Below are 18,265 nucleotides of genomic sequence, written 5' to 3'. Positions count from 1 at the left end.
CGTGATATTCAGCCGTACACCTTTCCGTTGGAGAGGAGCTGCTTCCATCTCATCCCCCCATTCCTTCACTTTTTCGATCCCCTTTTCTCAGGTCCGATACCGATACCGGCTTCCAGTTATTTTCCCACTGGAAACTCCAACTCTGGTTTTACTATCCCTGATCCTCGATATATGCTCACACCTTCCCTGAGATCCTGTGGAGAAAGCTGTGTTGAGGTTTTATTTTTAATTCTCCTTCCTGTCACCCTTGGTTCTCTCCCTCATTCAACACACACACCCACCTGCAGCCTCCCTTCTCTTCACCCTTCTCCTGTGCTTCCCCCCCCCAGCCTATTCCACCCCGATTCTCTTACACAATCTCCGACACTGTTTGTCCACCGGTACGAGAGTATACCGCTGATTCAGTCGCTCTCTCACCCCATTAACTCTTCAATCAGTAACCGCACTTCCTCCAAGCTTAACCCATCTCTCCGTACTCCCCTCCCTCTCCACCCCCACTTCTTAACCCCATCCCCCATTTTTCAGACCCTCTCTTGTTGTCTTGTATTTCTACCTCTGTTTATCTAAACTTGCTGTATTCTAAAAACTGCACAATTGGACCACACTGTATGCACTGATGTCGCTACATGTGTGGAAGGTGTTGAGTATTTTCACGTGGAGGGTGGAAACTAGAAACTGAGCATCTATGAATCCAAGACAGTCTCTTTTCAAGTCTGTGTACCACCCATGCATACACATGTGCAAATGCGCAGACAGGCGTGCTACTGTTGTCACTCATGTACGCAGCCCATTGGAAATTGGGCAAGGGATACATGCAAGTATAGGGCAAGAATTTTGATGAGCATCCAGCTCTGTTGATGCATCAGATCCAACTTAACCCCCCCACACACACACACCTGCTGAAACACCTCATGCTTCTCTGTTCTCACGTGTGCCCACTCACTCCCTTAACTACACCTCAGTTAGTCTGAACACACACCCAACAGCATGCTCACAGGGAAACACACCTTGTGCATTTGGTGTGCAACCAGTGACCAGTGTTTAATTCAGGGGACACATGGGATGCTAAGGCGATAATAATTACAGGCGCAAAGAGAGGAGATGTTAGCGCAACCTCTGATTTAAAGTCAGAGAAATAAAGCAAAAACATGACTACACAGGCATGACTGGAACCTCTCATAGATGTTACTCATGCCCACAGTTTACATGTGCAGTGTTTAGTATAAAAGTTGGCTGGTGTGCCACATAGCTCAGAGTTCCTGCTTCCTATTTTAATGCATTCATCAGATCCAGCATACTGTCGCTGAAAAGAATGAGGGGTGGTGAAACTTTTAGTGACACACATTCAAATCTGTCACTTTGCCTTCCATTGTATTCTATGCCTTTTGCATCACTGTACATGGTTGTGACTCACAAATGATCTCTGACAGTGCTGTGATTGCAACCCCGGATCTCAGCCTCTTTCATTAGGCCATACACTCATTACTGTGATCAACAACATTTTTTTCACTCCAGCTTGAGTCAATTTTTAATCATTTATAGATCTAGTTTTTTCCTCACAGGGAATCGGTGAAAACACCAGCACAATTAGGTGGAAGCTCACATTGACACGCAAAACTCTGGGGCAAAGACCAAACCCAGAACCCTGACTACTCTTGTGTGTATTTTTTGTCCTCCAAACTATGCACTTGCTTCCACAGGGACCAACGCTCTTACTGTGCCATTGCTTCATTTGAATTCAAAACCCAATAGGCAGATTGCAAGGCTTCGAGATTTTTGGCCACTTGCTCTTACAGTATAACATTTAAAGACACAAAGGGAGTCCAACAGGGGAACCACTGCTGCCCATCATACACAAAGGATTCAATAAGATACTCACATCTCAGTTATTTTCCTCTCCTCTGCCTCCTGTTAACTTTTCTTTGCCCTTCATTATTTTCCTCAAATCATTTTAGCTGAAAAAAAGAATACATTTCTCATCAATAATTAATTGATCAATTAATTAAGACCGCTAAAAAAATAAAGGCTCTGGACACAAGTACCATATGGTAAACTAGACACATGCTTTCATCACCAACAAATTAGTATGGCAGTTTTAGGAACCTGATAGAGAGGGTTCACCTGTAATTATAGTAACAACCTGTTACTTTTCATCTTGATCCATGGACAGTACTACTATATTTGTTATAGCTGCTTTACAAAGTTATGAGGTTCAGAAAGTATCATGTTCAATTAGTTTATAAGCGCTCAGATTTATATTCACTGTGCTTGCTTTTGCATATGTGCCTACTGAGCAGTGTATACTGCACCCATGTGTGAAGTCTTACCTGTAGGAATCACTTGCTGGGAGGTTTGAACAGAAGGGTCTCCTCCTTCAGTTTGTTATAGCATTGTGAGGAACAGAGCTCCATACTAGACTTGCTGCCTCATGTCTCTGCAGCGCAGCTGAGAGACCGGCCAACCCGTGCGATATTAGGATGCAGCTCCCGCGGACTCTCCCTCTCTCTCCTCCCTCTCCCTGTTATTTGTCATTCCTCTATTGGCACGCTCTGCTCATCCCTCCCTCCCGTTTCTCGCTTCGTCCTCTGACCCTCCCATCGCCGCTCTCCCTTCCTCCCCTAGTGCTGAGCTGGCCGTTTGCTCGGACACAGGCTAACCAGGCTCTGCCTAATCTCGCCAGGGCAACCAGGCTGGAAGACTCTGATGGCACACTCATACATACGCAAACACACACACACAGACACACACTTATTCTACCCCCTACATAGTCACCTGCCTTTCTGAGTGTGTGTCGCTGTTAAGTGTACGCACAAACACTGACTGAACTGTGCAGTTACCAGGTACATGCATGGAAGAGTATGGTTACTGTGTACATGCACACTAACCAGCACGGTTGTCAAGTTCAAGCACACTCATGGATGAACACCACGCACACACACATACCTTTTATTTTCTGCCACCGCACTCTCCCTTACACATTTATAGACACTGATGTGCACCAATCGGCACTCATGCTCATATGACAGTGAAATGCTCCAGGTTACATGTAGAAAGAAGAGATGTTTATTTAACGTAAAAGGATTTCAGACATGATCAATACAGAGTGGCTAATAACAGCATATTTCCCTTTTCGTCCTGGGCCAGTGTCCATCCCATAGTGATGACCTCATCCTGTACCATCACCCCCGCAGACAGAGGTCAGGAAAGACATGTAAAATAATGACAACTAGTTATCAGTTATTTAAAATGAAGATGAGGATGGCACCGTGTCCCTCAGTTCCTTGGGTGGCAATAGCAGCTTAGCGGTCCCTCAGATACTAATTTGTCAACACTGAGATGTCAACCTGATGGACAGGTTCTCAAAAACAAGAAAACAAAACCAAAAAAAATGCATGAGTGTCCAGGTAAGGCCAAGTGCCCCTGTGCAATTCGGCCACAGTCACTCCGAGCAAATGCAATTCACAGTATCTTGTTCTTCCTCCAGCGGTGTCCTCGAGGGGAGCTCTTCGAGTGGCGCAGCGCGGACACTTTCGATTGCCGCGTCACAGCGACGTCATGTCCTGCACCTCCAGAAGCATGGCGTCCTGCTCCGTCCGGAGCTGATCCCGGGTTAGGAGGAGACCCACCAGCTCTGAGCTCAGGTCTGGTACACACACACACATACACACACACACAAAGCGAGATGAGGAGATGAGGGCTGTTGCAGGACGTTTGATGGTAGGTTGCTTGACAATAAATGGTGAAGCTGACTGAGAACAGCCTGGCAGAATGTGTCAATGTGTTATAGTCAGTTGTATCCAGCTGGCCTAGATGAACTTGTGAAGGAGTGTGAATGTTTGAGTCAGTCAGATGATTTTGAGTTGTATGATAATTACTTATATATGGCAGGGTCTGTATTGACCGTGAATGACCTGGCTGTGTGATGGCCTGTTATACATTATATGGCCAAAATAATGTGGACACCCCTCCTAATTATTAAGTTCAGGTGTTTCAGCCACACCGATTGTTAACAGGTGCATAAAATCAAGCACATAGCCATCCAATCTCCATAGACAAACCTTGGAAGTAGAATGGGTTGTACTGGAGAGCTCAGTGACTTTAAACATGGCACTGTTATAGGATGCCATCTTTGCCACAAGTCAGTTCGCGAAATTTCTGCCCTGCTAGATCTGCCCCGCTCAACTGTAGGTGCTATTATTGTCAAGTGGAAGCGTCTAGGAGCAATAACAGATCAGCCATGAAGCGGTAGACCACGTGAACTTACAGAGCGGGGCCGCCGAGTGCTGAAGCACGTAGCACGTAAAAACCGCCTATCCTCTGTTGAATTACTCGCTACAGAGTTCCAAACTGTCTCTGGCTGCAACATCAGCACAAGAACTGTGCATCGGGAGCTTCATGAAATGGGTTTCCATGGCCGAGCAGCTGCATACAAACCCAACATCACTATGCATAATGCCAAGCGAGGGCTGGAGTGGTGCAAAGCATGCTGCCACTGGACTCTGGAGCAGTGGAAACGCGTTCTCTGGAGTAGAGCCCCGATTGATAAATCGGTGTGCCAATATTATCGGCCGATATTAGCTAATTGCAGATAAACTGGTATCAGCATTTATAACGGCCGATAAATGATTAAAAAAGAATCGGAGAGACGGAAGATGGATCCTTCAACCATGTTATGAGTGCTGTCGTTGCGTAGTTTGTCCACCAGAGGGCAAACTGCAACTCCACTGCTGGCAGCACACGTGTTTGGAACACCACAAATCACAACAATCAGCTGACCCAAGCACAGTAGCCCATGACAGAGATCATATGTGTTTATGGTAAACTGATAACTGTCACGTGAAATACATTACTTAAATAATAATAAATATCCCCCATCACATCTCCTCAGCCTAAATAAGCCTGACAACGTTCATGTCAGCCATGCCTGGTTTTGCTGCAGTAACGTTGAAGCTGATACCGTCAGTCAAACATCAAAATTACGTTTAACGTTACGGTAGTTGAGTGGTGTATTCTAAGCTGCTGACAAACTTGATTGTAGGTTTATTTATGAAACAGTGTGGCAATTCTAGCGAGTAAACAAACAACGGTCGTATCATTTCTCCCTTGTCACTTCTAAAAATTCTCTGGCAACATCGCTTACAGCAGTTTATAACGCTGTCCATTGCTAAATTAGGTTACCCACAAACAGAGATGGGCAGTATTTCGATTAAATATATTTAAAATACGTATTTAATTACTTTTGAGTATTTTGTAGTTTGTATTTTGCTAGACGGAAAATAATCAGATGTAATTTGTAACAAAATACTTTGAGAGATTGTATTTTGTGTATTTAAAATACTTAAAATATGTAATCAAATATGTTGTTTTATTCTCAAATAAAACAAGAACTTTCATCACCAGGCTTACTATAGGACTACTACATATAGCCTTTCACAGTCTTTGGCTAGTTGCAAGTAAATCACGTGACACATCCTGTTGGGTCCAGCGCTCTCGTTGTGAACTGTCTGTTTTCCTCATGACCAGTAACCCAAGGAAAGAAGCTGCTTTGGTGCTCAGTGCAAATTGTCTTAAGGTAAAGTATGTAGTAAAATATACCATCAGATATTGCTCACTGAATGTCATAATAGGACAGAAGAATAGAGCAATTAGCAAACAGCTGTGTTCTAGAACACTGATTCTCAATCCTGCTCCTGGGGGCCCCCTTCTCCGCATGTTTTCCATCTTTCCCTGCTCTACCTATCTGACTGAACTCATCAGTGGCTGAGCACACCTGATTTCATCAAGACCATACACACTAATTTCAATCAGGTGTGTCTGGAGCAAGGATAGATAGAAGATATGCAGGACAGTGGGCCTCCAGGAGTAGGACTGAGAAACACTGTTCTAGAACTTGTGAATTTATGCTGCGTTCAAGACACCTCAGAACTCGGATATTTCAAGTGGGAAATTTCCCACTTCTAATGTCAAGCATTCACGCTGTTGGGGAAAAACAAATATGGATGCCTGTAGGAAAGTCTCTTTTACTTTGTTCATCAAGGAATATATTCAATATACGTAATAGTAGAATGGTATAGTTATAGGCTTCTTGCTGAACTTTTTTGAAGAACAGGGGAGATGCATTAGACTAGCGCAAATTTAATAAATGTCTACATATAATGTTATATATTGAAATATAAATATTTAGGCCTATATTAAATATTTTTCTTATAAATCAAAACCAAATGCTGGAAACTTTTCCTTGTTGTGATCTCACCTGTACTCAGGTCAGATAAATCGGAACTCAAAAATGATACCCGAATTTCCGACCAATAATTCCTAGTTCGACAACCATTCAATTCATTTTTTCACTAGTTGGATGTTGTTTTTTACTAGTTCCAAGCTGTCTTGAACACAGCATTACTTGCTAGCTTGCTAGTGGCATTCTAGCTAACACCATAGACATGCTCAGACAGCCTGGGACAATGGCATCTTGTGGTTAGTCATATATGGAAGACTTCATTAGCGATAAATCAGGCTAGCTACTTTTGTTCCTAAGGACAAAATTAATTCCTCACAGCAAAAATTTAGGTGTTTTTATAGCGGTTAATCTTCATTGTTGTCAGGGAAATAGCTAGAGTCATCTTCTTTAGGATAAAGATAACATTTTTTATTACTGAGTTTTCTATGTCTGTGGAGGGTCAGTTTAATTGTATGTATTTTTGTATTTTCAAATTACAAATTACTTGTATTTTAATTAAATACATTTTCTCACACCAGTATTTTGTATTTTATTTACATTTGATGAGCAAGTATTTGTAATTTGTAACAAGATACTTTTTGATGTATTTGTGCCCATCTCTGCCAACAAAGCTAGCTAATGCCATGTTTATCAGTGGAAGACCGTTAACGTTAATGAGCGGTTAAACTATAGCGTTTAACTTATTCTGCCCAAATGAAGCCATGGTAAATATATCTGCGACCCGAATGTCTGTAGTTATAGTTAGTGAATTGGAAATTATTAATCTTTTCGCGCATACGGTCACACTGGTGTGATTAGCCATTTAGCGTGTATGCTAAAACTGGTGCGATTAGAACACTAGATTGGAGAAATTCTAGCTAATTATAGCTTTGAGGAAACAGTGATTTAAAAATATAGTAAATGCTAACTGAAAACTATGAGAAGCTTAATAACGCAAATGAAAACATAACGAAACACATTATGTAACACACGGGCTACATAGCATAAAAAATAAGTTACATGAGAAAGGGTTAGACCAGAGGGGATAAATGTGAGCTGAACAAGTATCTAACATGGCTTGGTAGCCAAACAAAGTTATCTAGCTTCTCTTTCAAACGTGTAGTATGAGATCCCAAAGTTGCAAGTTCTTGTTGCAGACAGTCATGTAGTATTAGATGCATTCAACAGCAGCGTTTACTCTAGGTCACTGTATCAGATTACTGCAGAGTTTAAGATAGCATGCTATTTTTTAAAAACTTTTAAAACTTTTTTGTATACTTACTATATGCACTTTTGTAAGTCGCTTTGGATAAAAGCGTCTGCTAAATAAATAAATGTAAATGTAAATGTATTTTTAAACATTTGACTCTTATTTATCAAAACTTTAATATATTTTGTTGTTCTTTTGTTCAAAGTACTATTTATGACAATATAACAAGTTTATTTTTAAACTGTATTATGTTATGTTATCTTGGTGAGGACTCTTAAATAACTACACATAACAAATGTTAGGGAAAATCTTTGTTTATGTTATGTGTTTCTGAAAAAAAAAAAAAAAAAGAATATCAGCCGATATATCATTATCGGATTTTTAAATTTTCAAATATCAAAATCGGAATCAGCCAGGCCTTCTCGTCCAACATCAGTGCCTGACCTCACAAATGCTCTTTTGGCTGAATGGGCACAAATTCCCACAGACACACTCCACAATCTTGTGGAAAGCCTTCCCAGAAGAGTGGAGGCTGTTATAGCTGCAAAGGAGGGGGGGGGCTCCATATTAATGCCCATGGTTTTCGAATGGGATGTCCGATAAGCTCATATAGGTGTGATGGTCAGGTGTCAACATACTTTTGGCAATGTAGTGTATAATTGTCAGTATAATAGTGTATCAATTGTCATGTGGTGATCAGTTCCATGGCTGAGCCTGGAAAACTCATAAATGACCTAACAGGATTTATGAATGCGTGATGGTCAGCTGTGAGGTGAGGTCAATTACGTGATGTCAGCAGTATGTCTGAGTCAGTGCTGACCTCAGATAACCAAGCTAACTGTGTGAATGTGTGGTGGTCAGTTGTGAGTCTGGGTCTGTGCTTACCTTGGATAGCCTGGCTGAGGGAGGTTCTGAGTGCGTTCAGCTGCTTCAGGCTGAGGGTTTGTAGATCACTGCGTTCCAGTCTCTTCCTCTGCATCACCATGTCACTGCATGCAGGCCGCTGAGGGGGGGATGTGGCCGTGACACAAAAGAACAGGGGGGACATAATCAGCAGCTGATTATTACACAATACACAGGGTGTGTGTTTGTTTGTGTGTATACCTCCAACAGCCGTGACACACAGGAGCAGGAGGACACGCTCAGCAGCTGATTTACAGAAGATTTCACTGGCTTTGTGTGTGTGTTATTACAACGAACATAACATAAAAGAACAGAGAGACATGCGCAGTATGACTTACCAGACACTATTCAGGGAGTGTCTGTGTGTTCCTCAAGCAGCCATGACACACAAACGCAGATGCATGTGCTCAGTAGCTAGCTAAACAGACACACTACACAGAGACATGGTGTTTGTGTGCGAATATGTGTGCCAATTGTGTGTCTCGCCAACTTAGCCACTGTCGCATTCTCATCTCCATAAGCCCTAGCACCAACCCTCCCACATCAAAGCTCATTTCCCCTCTCCCTCCCCTTGCCCTCTCACCTCTTTCTCTTTGTGCTTGGTCCGCAACTTGTTTCTGAGCGCGCTCAGTGCCGCCTTAACTTCCAGCTTCAGCCCTGCTGGTTTAGCTCCATCTGTGGTCAAAGGGGGAGGGGTCTGTTGGGAAGGCCCACGCCCCCCCATCCCAGCCACCGGGGAAGCCTTGAAAAGAAGTACATGGAGATTTTTTTTTTAGCAATGAAACAAGTCATACTTAGAACTATGCAGAGTAACAACAAATGCCATATATATCATTTCTACATTAGTCTCTTTTCCATTTCTCTTCAATTCATCTCAAACCAGCCTTCTTTTTTTATAACTTTGCTCACCTCTCTCCCAGCATCATCATCTTCATCCTCGCTCTCACTGTTGTTAATGAAGCAGAGTTGCAGATTCATCTGGCTTTGCAGCCTGTGAAGGAGAGAACAGGCTAAAAACAGTGTTTACTGAAAACCCCCTTTAAAAAAACAACAGAAGCTGTGGAGAAATAGCCAACTTTGTGAAGTGAGAAGGGTGTATTTCCCATGAAATAAAAGAACATATATAAAAGCAGCCCTGGAGAAAAGATATGGGGGAAGAGGTATCAGCGAGGAAAGATGTGGAGATGGGGACAACCACTGAGACAGAACCAGAGGAGAAGCGGGCGACTTTGTACCGAGAGGTTAGAGCAGAGACCCGATTGTTGTCATCTTCCTCTCCGTCTTCCCAGGCTTCCCTCCTACTGCCTCGTTCCCTTTCTTCTTCCATGGCCCCCACCACACCAGCACGCTCCAGCACACTCTGAGAAAGTCGACAGATGAGACAAGAGTTATGCGGGGCTTTCGATTTTTGTTCCTTTATCAATTTTAACAGAAAGCAGGGCTGGCTCATTCTGAGAGGTGGGAGGGATCTTGGCATCAGACATACCCATGCAAACAGCCAAAATGGTGGCACAGGCCATGGACACTCGAATATTGCCATTGAGGACAGGCCATTGAGATAGACGCCAGCTACATTATTTAAAACAGGACAGCAGCACATGGTACAGATATTGATAAAAGTGCATTAATTTTGACTTTGCTATGCTGCAGTGTTTTGTACCATGCAGTCAGCAATGGGGTGTTTCATGCTATTTTGTCACGCTCTTCAGCTTAGATGGCTCTCATTCACCCTGATGTACTGAGGTACAGCTTGGATTTTTGTGTCAAAATACAGACCCTGCAAGTGTTGCCAGGGCAACCAAAAGGGCCCTCAATCTTATCATCTGAAATGCCTCCTATCATCATCATCATCAATAAAACCAGCCCTGCCCCTTGGAAACTCTGGCATCCTTTCCACCTCCCATCTCTGACCTTCGATCTCTCCCTCCTCTCCTCCTCCTGCTTCTCCAGCTCGGCAATCCGCAGGCTCAGGGCCTCCCAGTGCATGATGGGAAGGCCGAGGTCATCCTCAGCATACCCCTCCTGCCATGCCAGGGCCGCCCCCTCTGCAGCCTCGCCAAAGTCCTCCTCCTCCTCCTCCGCCTCATCGCTTTCTTTCTCCTCCCCCCGCTCCCTCTCTTTCTCCTTTGCTCCCTCCATCCCGTGCTCCGTAGTGCGAACTCCCCGGGGAGTGGAGATTTAGAGAGGGAGGAGACGCCTGTGGGAAAGATGGAAACAGGAATGAAACAGACTCAAATGACTGCCCAATTACAGACATGCCTGTGGATTCTGATGTAAACAGTTGATATAGCAATGGCATAATGATCTAACTATGTAATTGCACTTTGTGGTGTGAACTGCCCACTTTGTTGATGCGATTACCTGTAAGGACTGGAAACTCCAAGACTTTACAGGTGTATGCATGTCTGCATCTACATGTGCGTGCCTGATTGTGTGTGTGTTCCACACTTAAAAAACTAGACAGGTCTGTACAGGCAGTAGTGGTTAAGCAAATTAACTAAAAAACCTAATCTGAAAGGTGAGAATTCTAAGTAAGATTACATATGTGAGCTCTGTAACCTTCATTGCTGCAGTAAACACCTAGCTGTATAAATGGCATACATTTCAAACTGTATCCAGTAGTCACTGTGGCAAAGAGTGCCTGCCTGCTTAGCAAAATAACATGCAAAAGCAACAGAACATTCACAAAACTATTGAAAAACAACCTTTATCTTAAATACCACTCTCTGTCACAGCAAGCAGTATCTCTAGTACAAGTATCAGAGGGTTTGCTCTACACAGCAGTTGTAATTAGCACCACTGTAATCCAGTGCTAACCTAGAGGATACCCTACCATTTCCTCCAAGCTCATCATTCTAATGATACTGATTAGTCAACATAATCCTATATGGGCGGCAACATATATACATTTATAATAGGACACTAAGAATACTAATTATGACCAAGATGCAGTCCTTGAAATTTCACTTTTGACAAAAGGACAGAAAGTCAATCCAGTTTTATTAATGCCAATCATTTTCACAAAATCCCTTTTTTTCATGTGACTGTGTAAATAAATAAAGTGTTTTGTAAAAAGAGCATGAATTCCTTAAAAAAAACCCTCATCCTGTTTTTTTTTTTTTTTTTTTAAAGATGGGGGCTGTGACTATACCTGTGCCCAGGTAATGAGACTAACAGGCAGGTAGGGTGGGCAAGGCTAGACCCAAGGCTGAATTTGGGGCCTAATGTAAAATTCAGGGCAAAAGAACAAATGAAAGCATTCTGGAGACTGGGTAAGGTGGACACACTCTGCAGTCAACAAGAAAGCAAAAACAAAAAACTAAGTATTTCAGGTTTTTTCTTTCATAAAAATATTCAATATGGTTGAAGAAAAAAAAAAATTAGGTATCTTCAGCTCCATGGTCAATATTACACAAAACACACGTAAAGCTACATACCCCGCCCCCAAACGGGCCCAACTGTACGTTGAAATACTATTCCTGCTTAAGTATAAATCAGCATACTTTCAGTTGAGGGTATTGTTAAATCTTTGAAAATGTTGAGCAAACAATGAGCCCAAAACATATAAATACAGCTGTACTGTTCACTGATCCATACACTTACCTCTTTAAACTGCCCACTGTTGTACACGCAGCTCTCCCTTACTTGACTGACTTTTTCATACATACAGCGATACGTTGGCACGTTCACTCCGGACATGCAGTTGTCCCGAATTTTCTTTTCCTCCTGAAGAAGGAAACAGTCGTCTCCCCTATTCTCCTTCCTTTCCTCCCTCCATTTCTTTCTCCACCCTTCGTCGTGTCATCTCCCGTTTTTTTTCCTTCCTTTTTACCACTCTCAATGTACGAGTGGGAACGTTGTTTAGCTCTGATTACGAGTTTTTAGCTTTTCTAGAAGTTAACAATCGTAACATTGATTACAGTGGGATTTCTGGATGATCATTGTTATTAAATTAGGCAGCTAGCGTAAATTAGCAGCATACAAGAAACAGCCGAACGAAGACGCTAAACTTCTTGCAATAAAAGGCGTTAAAGGAGAAGGAGAGGGGAGGAGAAAAGCGAGCCGAAACAGTAAAGCAAATATCCAGGTGTCCGATTTCATCATTTCGGAGACGACTCAAATCCAGATGGAGGACTACAGTTGTGATTTAATGATGACCGGAATGCATGAAGTATGAATTCACAAAATTTCGCTCTTCAGATGAATTATCAAGAGAATATCAACACATCGCGGTAATTTAGTATAGTTAAAAGTTTACATCACCACGCTTGATTGAACACAGCCAGTTTCAGCCCAACAAGTCCAAACACATTTTACCAACTTAGCTACGCCAAGTTTCAGTTCACCCCTGAAACACCCAGTAACTGCCCGTGAAAACTACTTTTCATTAGCCATATTTTAAAAACTTTTTGTTCGAATTGTCGTCTTAACGTCAACATGAAACTGCTTTAAAGTTAACTGTTCTTGTGAATTCCTCATGGATCCGCAAAAACCGAGAGGATTTTCACATCAGAATGTGGGTAATTTAAGCAAACACTAATTTCGAATAAGCAAATATGTTACTTTATAAATCTCTTCCAACGTTAGTTATTTGGGCCTACTATTGGCAGTTCTCCCCTGCCACCAGAGGCCACCCTTTTCCATGCTAAGGAATTAATATCCATGTGTGGTTCAGTGTTTTCCGAACTCAGGTCCAGACCTTCGATGCCGCCTGTCGAGTTTGCCTCCATATCAGATTAAGTTTGATTGGTCACTGGATACTGATTTCAGTTTGACATCACTGAATATATATGTTTAGTAAGACAGCGCTGTGGTAGCTCTGTCTAATAGCCTACGTTAGATTTGGTCTGCTGGAACTGTACTTTTTCTAACACCATACAAGTCAAGGTCCTTCTGTAAATTGTAAACACATTGTTATTATGGACAGTGAACTAATTGTAAGTTGTCAGTTAACTGTCCAATGGGCCCTTGAACAATTAATTCAACAAACAATTAAACCAGAACTGAGACAGTTACAGATGCTAACAAAATGATCTGACACTTGGGCACTTATTGGCAAAATATTTACTTTTAAATGTCTTTTTATTTGTGAAATTAAACCATTAAACTTAAATGCCACAGACCTCACATTCCCCATACAGTCCTCTTGTTTCCTAATTTGTCAATATTATTGTGAGTTTTAAGCAAGTTTAGGAACTATGGACTGTGGAGCAGGCAATCTGAGCCTAGAAGGAGGACACCCTGTCAGAGATTAAAAGATTTCCAGATAACTTCTTTATGACTAACAGGATTCTAAGAAGTAAGATTTTAGGGTTCATATATCAGAGCTACTCATCTGTTCCACATCCCAGGACATAACAGGAAAACATGGGTATCAAAGCAAGCCAAATATGACTTGATTAAAACATCTGCTTTGGCTGGGAAGCACAGATGGTTCCATAATGGCTCCAGAATGGAGTGGGGGAGATGAGAAGGCTCTTTTTGAAAGCATAAATTAGAATCATGTTTGCTGTACATTCCCAGTCATACATATGAACATTTGAAGCACAGTTCAAACAAAACAATATCATTCCTGCCTCCACCCTTGGGAGGAAAAACAACACCATATTCTGCTAACATAATTGGTTTATGTGTGGCTGGTGCTTTCGCAAGACAATGCAAGGATGAAAAAAACTTTGTTTAACAGTTCCTGTAAACTGACTCCATATTCTGTGCTGTAAATGCATTAAGAGGTGTAACATCTCCATGTTGTGGACCGTTCTTCTCTCACAGTACTGTATTCATCCATCTTTCCTTGGGTATACAGTGCCCCCTGGTGATTCTTTTTGAGAGCTACACCCCAGCTGGTTATTGGATGAAATGTCTTCAAACGTTTCAGTAGCAGCAACATTAGCAAAATACAAAAAAAAAAAAAAAAAAAAAAAACACACATTCTTTATACATATTTAAAAATGTGCTAAATGCTGTATGGGAAAGTTGAGGGAAATTAGACATAGCAGAAAGATAGGGAATAAAAAATAAAGACAAAAACAGCTTTAACTGATGATACTGTAAAAGACTGAGAGTAGACAAATAAACATAATATAGTTTTTCCACAATTTTATTCTCCCTCTTCCTCCTAATGATTTTGTTACTTCTCAAAGGCTTGATTTTGTATTGCTGCTAGAAACATCGTTAATGTTGGATGAACACATTCCAATGCTAGAAACCCTTAACTATCATCACTTTCAGGAAAAGGTATGATCTACAATAGTCGTTTTGTTTGCCACCATCTTAATCTCAGTGAGCTCTAATCATTTCAGGCCCACAGCAAGTAGATTTTCTGGCATATCTCTGTCCTCTCGGCCAATTAAGACATACCTACTTTTAAATGAGGAATACGTTCACTGGTGTTATTCCATACGTAAGGAAACCCTGGACTTTATTCTCGTACTTAAAATGGGTTTTCGATCAAAAAGGTTACTGTGGATAACAGAGAATATCAGGCAAATAAAGAAAAAAATGACGACAAACTGGGTATGAGAAATCTTTAATTCACACATAAGGTTTTTCTTATTGAAGGAACTTATGCTGAAATAAAGAGATTAAAGATGAAACAGACATACACCTTTCCTCTCTTATGTTAAAAATGTGAATATTTCTATTTAACATCAATGATTGTATTATGATTCCTTATGTGCATTTTTACTCATCCTCTGAGCTATGTGAGAGCTTGAGATTTTTTTATCAATAAGATAATATCAGAGATCATATTCTGACCCACATGACTCTGATAAGAGCCAATGGGCTAACTGAAACTGAGATGCATGTGAATTCTTCAGCCTAGTCTCTTGGTTTTGTCCTCACCAGAGTGCTTGAAGAAGTGTTTGGAAACTGTATGCAGTGATACCCTCTTAATCATAAACAGTCCTCTTCCTACTGGGACTGTTACATCTTACTTTAGATCTGCTGTGGTTCAGCCCATTATTATGCAACCCAGCCTTGATACCTCTTTTCTCAGTAGCTGTAGGCTTAATTCTACAATAACTTTCCTCACCCCAGCACTGGAGATAGGTGTCCTCAAACAGTTATCAACCCATCTGCGTAAGAATAGCTTCTTTGAAAAATTCCAGTGCAATTCCTGCCCAAATCATGCTAGCGAAACTGTCCTTGTTAAGGTAACTAATAACTTGTTAATGAAAGCTGACTTGAATTTAATTTCTATTTTAGTCCTTTTAGCCATCAGGACAGCATTTAATACTGTTCATTATGTCATTTTAATCAGCTGTCCAAGGACTTTGGTGGGTGTTGATGGAAATGCACTCTTTTGTGCTTGTCTGGCTGGCAGACAACTTTCAGTGTCAATAGGTGAATGTGTGTCCAGTGTTCACCACTGTTCAAGCTAGCTGTGGAGTCCTGCAGGGATCTAGTGCATTTCTGAGCTACTTTCTCCCTCTCTGTCACAAGGGGTCCTCAGATTTACAGAAAAGAATTTTCTTTGTTTAAGAGCAAAGGCCCATAAAGCTTTGCCTGTGCTGGCCCCCACATAATGGAATGCTCTTTAAGAAAATTTTTACTTTTTCCCCCTTTGCTGTTTTATAATTGCCTTTTAATGTAGGACCATGACAATAATATTTATCATACTATGATTTATTACAATATTATTCAACTCCTTTTAAGTTTTGGAAGAACATGTAATCCTTTTTTCAGGTGTGCGGTAAATTTGGTAATATAAACACAGAAAAAAGTATGCAAAGATGATAACTTTTTTGCCATTGTGTCAGGACCTGACAAGAACCCCACAATGGCCAGAGCATCGTTTTGCATGCTCACTTGGACGTCAGTAATTTATTAGGAAGTGCAGATGGGGTTTCCAGGTGACACTTCCTATTTGAATAACTATCTGGCTGTGTTTTTCAGTGGGGTGTGATGGGTAAGGGGCCCCAATGACTCCCTGATGTCCTTTTGCATGTGGCTTCAGAGGCACTAATATCCCCTCTGTACTTTGGTGTCTTTTAACACATTTTAAAAACGTGTTAAACCACCTCTGAAGTTCTCTTTATGGCATCCTTTACTGTAGCACTGTGTGAAGTATTGCCACTAGTTTAATGTGGTCAGACATTTTGTGCATGCACTGTTGCTCATGTGTACCTTTATATGTTGCAGTCAATAAGAGCATCTGCCAAAGTAATACATATAAATGCACTGCTATTGAGACAGACAGTCATGTGTAGACAGAGGCAGACAGAGTGACACATAGGCTGTTTGTTTTAGTTAATCTGTTTAATGAGGTTGTGTTGGAGGGCTTGAGATACAGTACCCAGGGTGGGGGGGGGGGGGGGGGGCAGTATAACCATGCAGAGAACCCGCAAGGACAAGTTTGGCACAGCGTGCACTGTCTGGAGCAATATGCATAATAGTAATTATCATAATACTGACAAAGTAATAATACTGACAATATTAATAATAACAATAGGTGAGAGAAAGCTTAGACGTAGGCATCATATTATATGTATATTGCAAACCTTTGCAAATACAGAGCTGCCAGTGGGCTACTCATTGAAGCACTTAAGTGGGACTCATTATGCAAATGTGTACAAATCAGAACAGACCTACGGTACTAAGCTAGGAACAAAAAGATGCCCTGCCATTCAAGTGCTGGACCTTTGGGTTTATGTCATTTGTTGTTAAATTGCATTTTCCCCACATATGTTTTGTCTCTCTTATTTTAAACTACACAACAAGAAGTAGTATGAGGAGTAGTAGTACTACTACTAGTAGTAGAGTAATAAATTTGCTGCTAATCTGCAACCAATAGAAAAAGTGAGGAATTATGTTACAGTCAGCGATTGAATTGACTACATAAGAGCCTGATATGGCAAGTATTAATGACCATAACAAATAATGTAGGCTAGAAAAGAAAACAAAATAAAAAAGATACACATGAAGATGTGGCACTTTTATATAAAATTGCCCAGACATTGCCATTTCATAATATTAATACTAATCACCATCATCATCATCACCACCACCACCATCATCATCATCATCATCATATCATGAATATCATTTCACCATAAATGAAGTCATGATTACATTTCATTGCATTTAAATATCAAACACTTTCAGTAACCAGTATATTCAGTTATTGCTAACATCATAATCTCAGAGTTGCTATCATAATGATATTAGTGACAGTAATAAGAAAAATAACTGCTCTGCATGGATTCTACACATCAGTACTGGATATATTGATACAGAAAATAACAGTCACAATAATTGGAGGATACAGACAGGGGTGTGGGCTCAGGGCATGCACAGGGGGATTTTATTGGAGGAGCTGGAAAGGGTGGCCTCTTATTGGATGCAAGGCGCTTGAGCAGCTGTCACTCAGACTCACCAAAACAAGCACACACACACAAACCTTACCTTCACTCTTAAATCTTTACTGAAGATTTTTAATTCATTATCTAAAGATAATCTTTCAATTTTTAAATATTATTTTCATTTTAGATACATGTTAAAGCTAAACTACATTACTCCAGTCATCATCAGAAGGAGTGACATGCCTGTTAACTCAACCAATCAAAAAGCTTGCTGGAAGACCCACTGACCAATTACAGCACTGATCCAGATCCCTTCCACAGTGTATTCGAGAGAGAATAAATAACACCTGACAGATTGATTGAGAGGCACACAAACACAGAGACAGACTGACACAGACAAAGACCGACAAATCAGATGGTTGGATTCATGGATGTCCTTACAGATAGCCACACATTTACAAACACCACAACATCAGTTATTAGAAGAACCTGAAAAAACCCTGCTCCAGACGGAGCTAAAATCAGACACTAACAGCTTTATATTGGATGCATGCAGGAAATGACACAGTCTCACACACACACACACACACACACACACACACACACACACACACACACACACACACACAC

The 18,265-nt window shown here is 41.2% G+C and overlaps 1 protein-coding gene across 1 annotated transcript; it reads right to left on the bottom strand.

Annotated features, from left to right (window-relative positions):
* Positions 1-3,130: 3,130 nt before the first annotated feature.
* LOC118791531 (schwannomin-interacting protein 1-like) lies at positions 3,131-12,334 on the bottom strand. The gene is made up of 7 exons (XM_036548919.1): positions 11,934-12,334; positions 10,242-10,527; positions 9,566-9,690; positions 9,240-9,321; positions 8,914-9,072; positions 8,313-8,430; positions 3,131-3,643 (listed from the first exon to the last, which is right to left on the bottom strand). Exons 2-7 carry the CDS (start codon positions 10,467-10,469, stop codon positions 3,543-3,545), a joined length of 813 nt encoding a protein of 270 aa, XP_036404812.1. The 5' UTR covers positions 10,470-10,527; positions 11,934-12,334; the 3' UTR covers positions 3,131-3,542.
* Positions 12,335-18,265: the final 5,931 nt, after the last annotated feature.

This window comes from Megalops cyprinoides, chromosome 16 (assembly GCF_013368585.1).
Source record: "Megalops cyprinoides isolate fMegCyp1 chromosome 16, fMegCyp1.pri, whole genome shotgun sequence".
Lineage (NCBI taxonomy): Eukaryota > Metazoa > Chordata > Actinopteri > Elopiformes > Megalopidae > Megalops > Megalops cyprinoides.
The sequence above is the reverse complement of the archived record's forward strand: the minus strand, read 5'-3'. Positions and strand labels throughout refer to the sequence as shown.

Excerpts from the sequence above, each read along its gene's own strand:
- LOC118791531 (XM_036548919.1), bottom strand. The coding sequence starts at position 10,469 with ATGGAGGGAGCAAAGGAGAAAGAGAGGGAGCGGGGGGAGGAGAAAGAA. Across the intron at positions 9,322-9,565 it reads GTCTCTGCTCTAACCTCTCG|GCTGCAAAGCCAGATGAATC; the intron begins GTACAAAGTCGC and ends TCTCCTTCACAG. Across the intron at positions 3,644-8,312 it reads CCTCAGCCAGGCTATCCAAG|ACCTGAGCTCAGAGCTGGTG; the intron begins GTAAGCACAGAC and ends TGTGTGTACCAG.